A 15,262-nucleotide genomic window follows, 5' to 3' on the forward strand; every position below is an offset into this window, starting at 1 on the left:
CCCACAGCAAAGAACAGTCTGGAAAACAGTGGGGAGTAGAAGTGAAGGGGCAAATAAAAAATATCCAGTACAGTTCATAGTGCTTCTTTAAAAAAAAATTGTGTTAATAGCATTTGTTCATGAAAAACTATGAAGGGAAAACATAGAATGTGCTATCACCATGTTAAAAGAGTTGAACCAAACATTTCAGTGACTTAAGCTTTAATAAGAGGACTTATATTTGCAATGTTAATTTGATGAATAACAATAACATGAAATAATATAAATTAAGTGTACCTGAAAATCATTGTAATTAATATTAACATTTTTTGCTTAAAAAAACTAGTAGTGTTCTTATTGTGCATCAATCCTAAAGGCTTCCCCCACCCCCCCAAAAAAAACCTCAATAATTTTTTTAAAAATTGTTAAGGTAACAGGATTCAACTTCAGGTTATGTTGGGCATCAGTGAATATAATTTAATATCTCCCCTTTCTCATTTTTCTACTCAGACTTTGCTTTCTATATACTTCGTGTACCCATACACACATCCATACATTATAGTTTCTTACTATCTTTAGAGACAGTATGGTATAGTGGGTAAGAGCAAGACTAAAAACTGCCTGTGTACATATCCTAGCTTTGCAACTTGCTGTCTTGTATGCTCTGTATTGTTCATCTGTAAAATACAAATAATAGGAGCTATTTCACAGAGTTGAAGTGAAAGTTGAGGTAAATGTGTAAAGGACTTTAAACAATCCCTGGAATATAGTAACAGCAATATGCAAGCCATAATCATTATTATTAGATACCTACAGTTAAAAACCAAGAAGTTGTCAAGGGCACTGGCTGTCAAAACCATTACTTACGAATTCTTGGGAATCTCGGTTTTCTTTGTTTATCTAGTTTTGCTCCCTGAATCCTGAGGTAAGAACCAGCATGGAAAATTACTGAGCCCTTGTATGGTCAGTCACTGAAATAAGCACGTTCACACAACTGTAAATTTAATTTTCTTCATTTTTCTCCCATCTCTCCCCAGGAAACCGCAAAAGGAAAGCTAATTAGTATAATTATGGGTGGGGTCTATTAGATGAGAGGAATGATTTAAATTAATTTTTGCCTACTTAACGGTTTTACCTAAGGTTGTCTCGGGCACCCGCAATGATTGCTACATTTACTGTGGAAATGCTGTTACTCTGTTCCCTTTAACCCAACCTGTTTACAAATAAGCTAATTTCAATTCTAAACCACGAGTTTTGGGGTGTCGCCAAGACTCCACCAAGGTTTTCGCCCTCCTCACGCAGAGCGAGCGGCTGCCCTTGTAATTGTTTAAATAAGGCGCTGTCGTCCCATTGGCCGGAGGCTGCTGCCCATTGATTGGCCTTGTCAGGAAGTGGGCGGTTCCCGGGCGCGCCCATTGGTGGAGGCGAGAAGTTTAAACGGAGGTTAGGGCCACACTTGTTTTGCTCCTCTTTGGAGTGTGCGAATTTGTGGCGTCTGTTTCTTTTTTTCCGGCGTGTCGGCGACTGGAAACGAGAGGGGCTAGAATTCGCTGTACGACCATCAAAGCCGCCTCCGAGGGGCCGCGGCCGGGGTCCCCGCTCCGCAGCAGCTTTGTGAGAGCTGCGCCAGAATCTCTAGGCGGCGTCTCGAAGCTGCCATGGCGACCCGGCGTGTGGGGCGAAGCTGGGAAGTGAGCCCCACCGAGCGGAGGCCGCCGGCTGGGCTGCGGGGCACCGCGGCCGAGGATGCGGCAGCTTCCCCGCCGGTCCTGTCTCTCAGCCACTTCTGCAGGTCGCCTTTCCTCTGCTTCGGAGATGTGCGCTTGGGAGCCTCGCGGACGCTGCCTCTGGTCCTGGACAACCCTAACGACGAGGTCGCTGAAGTGAAGATCTCCCACTTCCCAGCCGCGGAGCAGGGCTTTAGCGTCTCGCAGCGCTGGTTCGAGCTGCAGGTAGGTGGTGGGCGGGGCGTGCCCGGGCCCGGGCCCCCGCTCCTTGCTCTCCTGTGCCCTCTTTGGGCGGGCGGGGCGGGGCGGGGCGGGGGGCGCGACTTGGAAAAGACACCCACAAACGAAGGACGCCTTAGCTCCTTTTCACTGATTCTGGGCTAGTCCTTATCCCACCTGCTCTATAGATGGTTAGGGTAAGTGCTAATTTGGGCGGTGACAGCACATCATCGCGCGTGCGGGGTGCATCCTCAGAAGCATTTTAATAGATATATTTATTTATTTTTAGGATTGCCAGGAATAACTTGGTTAGAGCAGCTTTTTAAAAAATTATTGCTTCCTATCAGTCATCTTAATATGCGTTTTAGTGTCCATATGTATTAGGGAAACTAACTCCAAATAGAGTCAGGGTAACTACTTATGCAGGAGAAATAGTGAGCTTTGTTTTGGCTGAATGTGTCTACAGCAAAAAAACAAGCATGGGTGGTGCGTAAGTTTTAATATCATACTCCTTTTTTCCCCCTCTGCTACAGTGTCGTTTTAATGGTGAATCAAATTTAATTTTACAACTGTTGCTTCAAGAACAACCTGGGTAGCTTTTCTGCATTGCGTTGGCCATAGTAATGTTCCCATCCCTCTTACCAAAAGCTAGAGAATTTATATTCTTATTTGACTGCTGTGGCCTTCCCATTGAGAACCTCTGAAAGTGTGAAAATAAACCATTAGCTGAGGGAGTCTGACTAGTCTATACAACTGCTTCATAAGGTAGTGGGAAGAGCTCTAATCTGAGGTCCATTAACTTGTGAGCCAGCAGTGGTTCAGTTACACTTTAAGTACCTGTCTCTCCCCTCTACTTTAGGAGTGCCTGCTTTTCATTCTATGCGAAGATAGATTTTTTTTTTCCATCTATATAATACTTTTTATTTCTTTTTATTATGCGGACTAGAGTTGTTTTATGGGGTTTTTCAATTTATTTTGTTAGAATTTGCTGTTTTATAAAACAGTTCACTTTTTTAAAGTTTTTGTTTGTTTGTTTATGTTAGTGACCATACATTACCTCATTAATTTTTTAATTTATTTTTTATTTTTTTATTTTTTAAAGATTTTGTTTATTTATTGACAGAGAGAGAGACAGTGAGAGCAGGAACACAAGCAGGGGGAGTGGGAGAGGGAGAAGCAGGCCTCCCGCCAAGCAGGGAGCCCGATGCGGGACTCGATCCCACGACCCTGGGATCATGACCCGAGCCGAAGGCAGACGCTCAACGACTGAGCCACCCAGGCGCCCACATCATTAGTTTTTGATGTAGTGTTCCATGATCCATTGTTTGCGTGTAACACCCAGTGCTCCATGCAGTACGTGCTCTCTTTAATACCCATCACCAGGCTAACCCATCTCCCCACCCCCCTCCCGTCTGAAATCCTCAGTTTGTTTCCTGGAGTCCGTAAAACTAGCTGTTTATGATGTTTTATGGTTTCTACTTTAAAACAAAACTTGTCTTTTTTCCTCTGAAAAACGATGGACACAGTTTGTTTTGTCATTGTCAGGGTTTTGCATTTGACAAATTCCTGCCAGGCTATGGGGTGTAGATGCAATTAAGATTTTATTATAATTTTATTTTCTTGTTGAACCTTGTTACTATTAGTGGCTTTTTTCCTTATAATGAAATTAGATAGGGTAAGAAAATATATTTGACTTATTAAACTTATTAGGGTGTAGAGCATTGGTGACTAACAATTATTAATCATCTACTGTATTCTAAACTGTACATAATATGTTTTGATTATTATGCATCACTATTTTATACTCATTCAAAATGTGTTCTTTGATTATAGCCTAAAGAAAAAATAGTTATTTCTGTTAATTGGACACCATTAAAAGAAGGCCGAGTAAGAGAGATTGTGACATTTCTTGTAAATGATGTTCTGAAACACCAAGCTATATTACTAGGAAATGCAGAAGAGCAGAAAAAGAAAAAGGTAATCAGTTTTAATCATTCTGTGATTTACTCTAAGGAAATAACATGTAAAAATTTTGAGAAGTCTTTTGTTTGTGTTTTTTTTGTTTCAGATTTTTATTTAAATTCTAGTTAACATATAGTGTAATATTGACTTCAAGAGTAGAATTTAATGATTCATCATTTACATATAATACCCATTGCTCATCACAAGTGCCCTCCTTAATACCCATCACCCATTTAGCCCATCCCTCACCCACCTCCTCTCCAGCAACCCTCAGTTTGTTCTCTATAGTTGAGTCTCTTAAGGTTTGTCTCCCTCTTTTTTTTTCCCCGTTCCCCTATGTTCATCTGTTTTGTTTCTTGAATTCCACATATGAGTGAAATCATAGATATTTGTCTTTCTGTCACTGACTTATTTCCCTTAGCATAATACACTCTAGCTCCATCCACCTCATTGCAAATGGCAACATACTCTTTTTGATGACTGAGTAATTGTCCATTGTGTATATATACCCATCTTCTTTATTCATTCATCAGTCAATGGACATTTGGGCTCTTCCCATAATTTGGCTATTGTTGATAATGCTACTATAAACTTTGAGGTGCATGTGCCCCTTTGAATCGGTATTTTTGTATCCTTTGGGTAAATACCCAATAGTACAATTGCTGGGTCGGAGGGTAGTTCTATTTTTAACTTTTTGAGGAACCTCCATACTGTTTTCCAAAGTGGCTGCACCAGTTTGCATTCTCAACAACAGTGTAAGAAGGTTCCTCTTTCTCTGTACCCTTGCCAACATCTGTTGTTTCCTATGCTAATTTTATCCATTCTGACAGGTGTGAGGTGCTATCTCTTTGTGGTTTTGACTTATATTTCCCTGATGATAAGTGATGTTGAGCATCTTTTCACGTGTCTCTTAGTCATCTAGATGTCTTCTTTGGAGAATTGTCTGTTATGTCTGTTCTTGTTTTCTGCCCATCTCCTGATTATTTGTTCTTTGGGTGTTAAGTTTGATAAGCTCTTTATAGATTTTGGATACTAATCCTTTATCAGATATGTCATTTGCAAGTATCTTCTCCCATTCCTTAGATTACCTTTTTACTTTCATTGATTGTTTCCTTCACTGTGAAGAAGCTTTTTATCTTGATGAAGTCCCAGTAGTTCATTTTTGCTTTTCTTTCTCTTGCCTTCAGAGACCTTTGAGTAAGAAGTTGCTACAGCTAATGTCAAAGAGTTTTCTGCTTGTGTTTTCCTTTAGGATTTTGATGGTTTCCTATCTCACATTTAGATCTTTCATCCATTTTGAATTTACTTTTGTGTATGGTGGAAGAAAGTGGTTCAGTTTCATTCTTCTGCATGTGCCTGTCCAATTTTCCCAGCATTATTTGTTAAAGAGACTTTTTTCAATTGGATATTCTTTCCTTCCTTCTTTGTTGAAGATTAGTTGACCATATAGTTGTGGGTCCATTTCTACGTTTTCTGTTCTGTTCTACTGATCTATGTTTCTGTTTTTGTGCCAGTACCATACTGTCTTGATGATTACAGCTTTGTAATAGAGCTTGAAGTCCAGAATTGTGATGCTTCCAGCTTTGCTTTGCTTTTTCAAGATTGCTTTGGCTATTCACGTCTTTTGTGGTTTCATACAAATATTAGGATTGTTTGTTCTAGCTCTGTGAAAAATGCTGGTGGTATTTTGATAGGGATTGTATTAAATGTGTAGATTGCTTTGGACATTTTAACAAAATTTGTTCTTCCAACCCATGAGCATGGAATGTTTTTCCATTTCTTTGTGTCATCTTCAGTTTCTTTTATAAGTGTTCTATAGTTTTCAGAGTACAGATCTTTTACCTCTTTGATTAGGTTTATTTCTAGATATCTTGGGTGTTCAGAATGATTGTTTATCTATCTGTGCTTGAAGGACAAGGCAAGCATAGGGTCCCCCTACTACTCCATCATCTTAACTCCTCTGAAAGATTATTTTGATAAGTCTTGAGGTAACATATATAATATTGCTAATTTAAAGGTAATATTCAGTAGCTATCAACTTAACCTGTATGTTTTGCTTATTTTTTGCAGAGGAGTCTTTGGAATACGAGTAATAAGAAGAAAATGTCAGCCTCTTCAAGTAATAAGAGGATTTCCTGTATTCAAAATGTTAACAAAACATTTTGTGTTTCACAAAATGTTGACAGAGTTAGGAACCCACTACAAGCTTGTGAAAATTTGGCTATGAATGAAGGCTGTTCCCCAAGAGAAAACAGTTCTTTAATCCTTGAAGAAAATAAAATACCAATATCACCTATTAGTCCCATTTTCAAAGAATGCCATAGTGAGACTTCCTTGCCTCTTTCTGTACGTCGATCTACAACATACACATCTCTTCATGCCTGTGAAAATGGGGAGCTGTTGAAAGTAGAAGGTGCCGGCGTTTTGGAAGATTTTAATTTTAGTGAGAGAGTTGCAAATGAAACTTCCTTTAACTCCACAAATAGTATTAATGGCCAAATTGAAGAGAATAGTAAACTTATTCTTACCCCAAACTGTTCTTCCACTTTGAACATTACACAAAGCCAAGGAAATTTTCTAAGTCCAGATTCATTTGTAAATAACAGCCGTGCAGCTAATAATGAACTAGAGGTGGTGGCGTGTCTTTCATCAGATACGTTCATGAATAATAATTCAAAGCATGTGCATTTGGAATCAAAAACTGTACATGACAATTACCGGACAATCTTAAGTCCTGATTCTTTCATAAATGATAATTATGGACTAAATCAGGATCTAGAATCAGAGTCAATTAATCCAATTCTATCTCCAAATCAATTTGTAAAAGATAATATGGCATATATATGTATATCTCAGCAAACATGTAAATTATCACCATCATCAAATAAAAATTCTCAGTTCTCACAGTCTCCTCAAGATCAGAGAACAAATGGAGTTTTACCTCATATTCCTGAATGTCAGGGTTCAGAATCTCCCAAAGCTATTTTTGAAGAACCCAAAGCTTTAGAAATGAAGTCAAATTGTTACAGTTCTACAAAAAATCAACCTAAATTTTCTGCAATTCAGGATATTTCTAGTTACAGCCATGATAAACTTAAAAGACGCCCAATACTTTCTGCTACTGTTACTAAAAGTAAACCCACTTGTACCAGAGAAAACCAAAAAGAGACTAATAAACCAAAGGCAAAAAGATGTCTCAACAGTGTAGCAGGCAAATTTGAAACAGTAACAGATAATCAAAAAGAGAAAGATGGTTTTCAATCTTGTCTTCCAGTTATAGATCCAGTATGCAATAAATCTGTAAGTTATAAAAATGTAATAACTCCTCCCTCAAAAACCACTTTAGTTGCCCGTAAAAGAAAGAGTGAGGGAGACAGGGACGAAGCAAATGTTAGAATTACAGTTACAGAACATACAGAGGTACAAGAAATCAAAAGAATCCATTTTTCTCCTGTGGAATCTAAAACATCAACTGTTAAAAAAACGAAAAAACTGGTAATACCCATCTCAAAACATATGAACAGAGAGAAATTAAACCTGAAGAAGAAAACTGGTGAGTCTCGTTTATAAAATCTTTAATGAAACTATACCTATAGGGTGCATATTTGCTCTTTCTTTTGGTTTAGTAAGTTTCCTATTGATAAGCTTGAATTAAGTTGCACTTTTCATTTACCAGTTTGCTTAGCAGAAGATGGGGCCGAATCCTAAAATAGTTTTGATCTTGTTCTTAATGAAACTTTGATATTTTGCATTATTTCAGTTAAAAAAAAAAACTGCATTAAAATAGTTATCTTGATTACAGAGTTACTTGGCACCCCTCAAGTTTTATACCCAGGGGAAGTACTTTACTTGCCTCACTAAGGTCCAAGCCCTGACTGGAAGACCCAGTGATGTGCCTGGCCCCCATCATACCATCTGAGAAAATGCAAAAGAGGCCTTTGCATACTCTGTGCACCTCCTGACATTATTCTCCCTCAGCCTTTACTTAGCCATTAATTAGGAATGAAGATAGGGTCCCAGAGCTCTGCATTCCTTTGGGAAAAACATCACTGTTCCTTCCCCACTACTCGCAGCCTTACCATCAAGTCTGCCTCAAAAACAGGACTAATTCCATCATGCCCTTTTAACCCAAATTACCTCATGACAGTCAAGTTCCAGGCAGGAAAATGAATCACACTACTTACTTAGCAGATAATTTAAATGAATCCTAGAACTCCCAAGAAGTATCACACATCTCATTTCTCTCATTTATTATTTCCTTTCTCTTTGAACATCCCCCTAATTTGAACATCCTCTCATTTATTATCTCCTTTCTCTTTGAACATCCCCCTAATTTGAACATCCTCTCATTTATTATCTCATTTCTCTTTGAACATCCCCTAATCTCCAGCTCTTTAAACTGTCTGTGCCCTCTGAACTCATGGTCCTTCATTAGCATTGTCTTTTATAAACATTCCCTCATTCTGTTACCTTGCTGAAACCTGGCTTTTCTGAAAACACTGTTTTCATTGCAACCCTCTCAAGTTGTGTCTGTTTTCTTTCCTATTCCTCTGACCCTGGACCTCTTGATGGGTTAGTGGTCCACCTTCCTTCTCACATCTACTTCTAGACTATTTTTTTTCTTCTTTATCCTTGAAAACAAACGAAAAGAAAACAAACAGCAACAAAACAGCTTGAAGTTCATTTTTCATTCTCTTCCACCTATATTCCTCTTTGTAATAATGAAAGACTACTCTCAAGATTTTTACATTTGGTTCATTTGGCTTCTCCAAAACAACCATCATTATTTTTTATCATTTCAAAATCCTTGTAGGATCTTTCCAATATCTGGGCCTTTTAGTTCCAACGTACTTAGTCCTAAAAACATCTCCATCTCTAATCACCATCTCTATGATTTTAGCATTTTCTCTAGAAACCCAACTCAAACATTTTTTTCTCCCCTTCCTACACATACAATCCTTTAATCCATCATGGTTTCAGCAGCCCTCACTCTGACATGTCCTTACTTTCCTACTTCTACAGCTTGGATTACAGAACTCATGATCATTCGATTCAACTCTCTTCCCCTCATTATATTTGTCTAGCAAATTCCAATCCCAGTCCAACTCTACCTGCTCTGTGCCTGAATCTTGCTGGTTGCTCTTTAAATTAATGACCACAAATCTCAAGTAAGCCCTTAACTCTTTTTGACTATGTCTTTTTGGATTTATTGACTTTTACACTTTGCTACAGACTGTCTCATCTCTCCCTTCTTTTCTCCTGAAACCTCTAACACTTTTCTTTCCTCCTCTCCCATGATTGAGAATAGTAGGTAACACTTACTGAGCATGTCTTCTGTCAGACCCAGTTGTAAGTGCTTTGCTATTACTTCCTTTAATACTAATAACAATCACACAAAATAATTGTTATCAGTACATTTTCAAAATAAGGAAATCAGTGCACCCAGAAGTTGAATAATTTGCCTAGATCGCAGAGGTAGTAAATGATAAAGCTAGGGTTCTACCCCAGGCAGTTAGGCTCCAGAGATAATCCTCTGAACCTTGTGTAAGCTGATGATCTGCTTCTTGCTTCATTGAGTCAGTAGAAGTATTGAAGAAAACCTTAACACACTCAACATTTACCACCCTTACTTGTGTTTCATCCACTGCTTTCTTCCCACTTACTAAAGCATGAAGTGTCTATGCACTCGATGTGGCTGGGCTCTTTACTCGTACGAGAGATCCTGTGCCCTTCTACCCAAGGATGTTGCTTTAGTGATTGTCTTCTTTCTCCCATATCTTCCAATTTTTTACTCCCTACTGAGTCATTTCTGATACAAATATGCTGTTATTCCATCCCTTAAAAAACGAAAACTTATTAATACCATTTATCCCTCCTTTAGCCCCTGCTCCATTTTTCTGCTTTCTTTTGAGCAAGACTCCTTGAAAGAACCTAAGTGTTTACTTTGTCATTGTTCACTGAGATATGTATACTTTTATGTGTAAACATTTACCTGAATTAAAAGGTGCTTTTTAATGTAAAAAAATCATTTAGAAAGTTGCTTGTATTAGCTGTTTCCACTTTTTTGAACCCACTTCAGTCAGGTTTTGACTACTGAAACTTTTCTTGTCGAGGTTATTAAAACCTCCTTCCACACTATTAAATCTGATAAATATTTATCAATCTTCATCTTGAACTATTACAAACTGATACTTTGAACCTCTGTCTTCTTGGAACACATGATGCTGCCATCCCCACTCCCTCCTGGTTCTTTTCCTACTTGTTGCTTCTCAGTTTTCCTTGTGGAGTGCTCTTTATCACCCCAACCTCTAAATCTTGGAGTAAGTGAAGGCTTAGTTACTGACCCTTTTTCATACTCTTTTTTTTTTTTTTTTGGAAGATTTTATTTATTTATTTGTCAGAAAGAGAGTGAGAGCACAAGCAGGGGGAGCGGCAGGCAGAGGGAGAAGCAGGCTCCCTGCTAAGCAAGGATGCAAGATTCAATCCCAGAACTCTGGGACCATGACCTGAGGCGAAGGCAGCCGCTTAACCAACTAAGCCACCCAGGTGTCCCCCTTTTTCATATTCAGAGTCTTACTCATTCCCTTAGTGATCTCATTCCATCTCATAGTTTTCAGTGCTATCCATACATGGAGGCCTCCCAATTTTGTATCTTTAGGATGGACCTCAAATTTATTTTATCCAACATATAACATTTCTGCTTCACTGTCTAGTGAACATCTTTATTTAATTTGTCCAAAGCCAAACCTTTGCTGTCCCCTCTACCATGATACTCCTACCTGGCATGTCATTCCCATCACAATACTTCTTGTTGGGACCTCTCATCTCAGGCCCAAACCTTGTAATGTCCTTAAGTGTATTTCTCTCCAATCTTCTCTTTATAAATTCAGTCTGTCTGACTCCAAATTCAGTCCTTCGATGAATCCTATCTTCCCTTTCTTCTAAATACAGAATCTGATCACTTCTCACCATTTCCAGTGGCACCTGATTTAGTCTCTCATTGCAGAGCCTACTAATAGATCTTGCTTTCACCTTTGGCTTCTCTATAGTCTATTTTCCATATAGCAACCAGGGTAATACTTTAAAAATTAGTTGGATTCTGATGTTCTCTGGTTCTGTACCCTCTAATGGCTTCCCATTTCACTGAAAGCCAAAGTTTTTACAATGATGTACAAGGCCTTGTAAGATTTGTATTACCACCCATCTCCCCACTTCACTCTTACCTCTCTCCCCCTTGCTCACTCTGCTTGTACCACCCTGGCTTCCTTGTTATCCTTGAATCCTCAAACATGCTCTGTCCTTAGGGTATTTCAAGTTTATTGTCCCATCTATATAGAATGATTTCCTTCTCCAACTCCCTTATATCAGACTCAAAAAGGTCACTAACTTGCCCAAGGTCACAGAAGCTACTAAAATTAAGTTTATAATTGAAACTCAAGTCTCCCTAACTACAAAGTAAATGTTTTTTCTACCATATTTTGCTATACTGTTATGGTTTAAGTAAGAGAAGGAACAGGTAAATGTAAGGATTTTATTTTGGGCATTGACCAAAGATGATAGTGATTGGGATCCACTGGCCTCAAATTTCTGATGTGCCAAAATAGATGGAGGCAATGAGTGGTATCCAATATCTGGCTTTCCCACTCCCTTGCTCAGGAAACTTGGAGTGGCTCTCTGCTGTTATCAGATTATTTCCAGGCTTGTTATTCTGCCATTTAAGGTCGTCCTCATGCGACCTCTATGTAGCCAGCCTGCCTGCTAACTTATATTCCACAACATTCTTTGCCATGCTAGTCCTGTCATTCCATCATTTATCTTCCTTTCTTTCTTTCTTTTTTTTTTTTTTTGCTGTTGTTAACCTCATACATAGTTACATAATTTTTTTTCTTGTGATGAGGACTTTTTTTTTTTTAAAGATTATTTATTTGAGAGAGCGAGAATGAGAGAGAGAGAGAGTACATGAGAGGGGGAAGAGTCAGAGGGAGAAGCAGGCTCCTCGCTGAGCAGGGAGCCCGATGCGGGACTCGATCCCGGAACTCCGGGATCATGACCTGAGCCGAAGGCAGTCGCTTAACCAACTGAGCCACCCAGGCACCCGAGGACTTTTAAGATTTACTTTCTTAGCAACTTTCAAATAGGCAGTACAGTATTATTAACTGATCACCATGCTGTATATTACATCCCTATGACTTAGGTATTTTATAATTAGAAGTTTATACTTTTGACCCCCCTCACCCCCACTCCTCCCCACCTTAGGCAATTACAAATCTGTTCTCTGTATCTATGAACTTGGTTTTTGTTTTTGTTTTTGTTTTAGATTTCACATATAAGTGAGATCATATGGTATTTGTCTTTCTCTGTCTGATTTATGTCACTTAGCAGAATGCCCTCAAGGTCTTTCCATGTTGTCACAAGTGGTAAGATTTCATCCATTATTATAGCTGAATAATATTCCGTGTATATATATACATATATATATATATATATATATATATATATAGCATTTTCTTTATCCATTCACCCATTGAAGGGACTCTTAGGTTGTTTCCGTATCTTGGTTATTGTAAGTAATACTGCAGTGAACATGGGAGTGCATGTATCTGTTTGAGTCAGTGTTTCTGTTTTCTTCATAAAAATACCCAGAAGTGGAATTGCTGGATCATATGGTAGCTCTAGTTTTAATTTTTTGAGGAACCTCCATACTGTTTTCCATTGGCTGTACCAATTTACATTCCTACCAACAGTGCACCAGGGTTCCCTTTTCTCCTCTTCCTTGCCAACACTATTAATTCTTTTTGATTATAAACATTCTAATGGGTGTGAGATAACAGCTCATTGTGGTTGTGATTTGCATATCCCTGATGATGAGTGACGTTGAATATCTTTTCATGTGTCTGGTGGCCGTCTGTATGTCTTCTTCGGAGACGTGTCTATTCAGATCTTTTGCCCATTTTTTATTTGGATTATTTGGGGGATTTTTTTTTTGCTATTGAGTTGTTTGAGTTCTTTTTCTATATTTTGGATATTAACCCCCATCAGAGTTTTCTCCCATTCAGTATGTTACCTTTGATTTGGTTGATGATTTTCTTTGCTGTGCAGAAGCTTATAGTTTGATATAGTCTCACTTGTTTGTTTTTGCTTTTGTTGCCTTTGCTTTTGATGTCAGATCCAAAAAATCATCACCAAGTCAAGAAGCTTACTGCCTGTTTTTTTTTTCTAAGAGCTTTATGGTTTCTGGTCTCACATTCAAGTCTTCAGTCCATTTTGAGTTGATTTTTGTGCATAATATAGTAGTAGAGCTTCATTCTTTTGCATGTGGCTGTTCAGTTTTCCCAATACCATTTATTGAAGAGACTGTATATTATATATTCTTCCCTCCTTTGAATGTAAATCAATTGAACATGTATGTGTGGATTTATTTCTGGGCTCTCTATTCTGTTGCACTGATCTGTGTGCCTGTTTTTATGTCACTACCATACTGTTTTGTTTACTATAGCTTTGTAATATAGTTTGAAATCAGGGGAGTGTGGTGCCTCCAGCTTTGTTCTTCTTTCTCAAGATTACTTTGGCTATTTGGGGGCTTTTGTGGTTCCACAGAAATCTTAAGACTATTTGTTATATTCCTGTGAAAAATCCATAGGAAATTTGATAGGGATTTCATTGAATCTGTAGATTGCTTTGGGTAGTATGGACATTTTAACAACATTAATTCTTTAAATCCATGAGTCTGGAATCTTTCCATTTATTTGTGTCTTCAGTTTCTTTCATCAGTGTCTTGTAGTTTTGTATATTGATTTTGTATCCTGCATCTTTACTGAATTAGTTTATTCTAACAGTTTTGTGATGGAGTCTTAAGGAGTTTCTATATATAATATTTCATCTGCAAGTAGTGACATTTTTACTTCTTTCTAATGTGGATTCCTTTTATTTCTTTTTCTTGCCCAATTGCTCTAGTGCAGACTTCCAATACTATGATGAATAAAAGTGGCAAGAGTGGGCATCCGTGTCTTATTCCTGACCATGTATCCTCTTGTTAACTTTCTTACCTATTGTTTTCTCACTAATTCAAATCTTTCACTTGTTTCAAGTACTGTAGTCAACTTTTATTAACTCCTTGATGGCTTTCCCTCTAGGTATGTTCCTTAAGCAAATTTGAATTCAGCATATGTAACATCTCGTATGTTAACTCTATTTCTTTGCTTGTATTTCTTGTTTCCTATAGATATTATCTGACCAGATAACAAGTTCTTTGAGAATAAAGAACATACCTATACCTGTTGTGATCTCCTACGAGATGTACAATAAATGATGAATGAATGACAGTTTCTTTAAGGTGGCCACCTAGTTGGGCCTCTTTGTGAGGTTTAAAGAGAATTGGACACATTAAGTATCTGACTTATGAGCCCATATGAAAGCATGGTAACACTCACTAAGAAATACTGACCCTTTGCATTCTGGCAAACCCATGAGAGCAAAGAAAGAAGTCAATTTTCCAAGATACATTTATTCAGTATTGATAAGGGGCCTATTGTGTGCTATGCATTGTTCTAGGATCTATGGATACAAGGAAAAAAGGTATAATTCCTGTCTTCAAGCTGCTCTCAGTCCTCTGACTGAGCTATGCCCAGGGAATCATGGAAGCACAGAAAGGGAGGCACTTTACTTGGCCTCTCTGAGTGGTAAGGAGCTGTGAGATGGTCCCACGAAAGCATTCCCACAGAATAAAATGATTCCATGCAGAGGTACCAGATTCTGTGGTGTTTTGGAATGAGGACTTTTCCCTCTTTATTTTTAAAAGGTTCAAATACAAAGAGACGTATAACCTCATAAATATGTCACAATTTGACTGTGTTCCTTACTTTCACAATTGACGTAGATTTGCAATCCCAGTAAATCAAAACTAAGCAAACTTTTTCTCTAAAGGTCCAGATAATAAATATTTAGGTTTTGCAGGCCAAATGATCTCTATCACAACTACTGAACCTCCCCCACTATAGAAGGAAAAAGAGCCACAAACAATGTGTAAATGAATAAATGTGGCTGTGTTCCAATACAGTTTTATTCATGGACACTGAAATTTGAATTTCATGTCATTTGCATGTGTCATAAAATACAATCATTTTGATTTTTTCCCCCAATTATTTACAAATGTGAAAACTAATCTTAGATTGTAGACCATATAAAAACAGGCAGTGGGCTGGATTTTGCCTGTGGGTCATAGTTTGCTCTCTTCTGCCTTTTCTTAGCTCTTTGTTTATATTTAGTAGGTGTATCATCTGGTATGAAATCTGCTTTTGAGGGAGTGAACTGCTATTCTGATATAACCTATATTAACCTATAAACTATATCACTTTGCCACTGTGACTTTTATCGCA

The 15,262-nt window shown here is 38.1% G+C and overlaps 1 protein-coding gene across 1 annotated transcript in view; it reads left to right on the forward strand.

Annotated features, from left to right (window-relative positions):
- The first annotated feature begins 1,637 nt into the window (after positions 1-1,637).
- Positions 1,638-15,262, forward strand: part of ASPM (assembly factor for spindle microtubules) — a 63,868-nt gene continuing 50,243 nt past the window's right edge. Inside the window, 3 exon segments of the mRNA XM_021682500.1 lie at positions 1,638-1,931; positions 3,759-3,902; positions 5,958-7,440. Coding sequence (XP_021538175.1) covers positions 1,638-1,931; positions 3,759-3,902; positions 5,958-7,440 — 1,921 coding nt within the window.

The sequence above is a fragment of the Neomonachus schauinslandi genome, chromosome 6 (assembly GCF_002201575.2).
Source record: "Neomonachus schauinslandi chromosome 6, ASM220157v2, whole genome shotgun sequence".
In the NCBI taxonomy this organism is placed as follows: domain Eukaryota; kingdom Metazoa; phylum Chordata; class Mammalia; order Carnivora; family Phocidae; genus Neomonachus; species Neomonachus schauinslandi.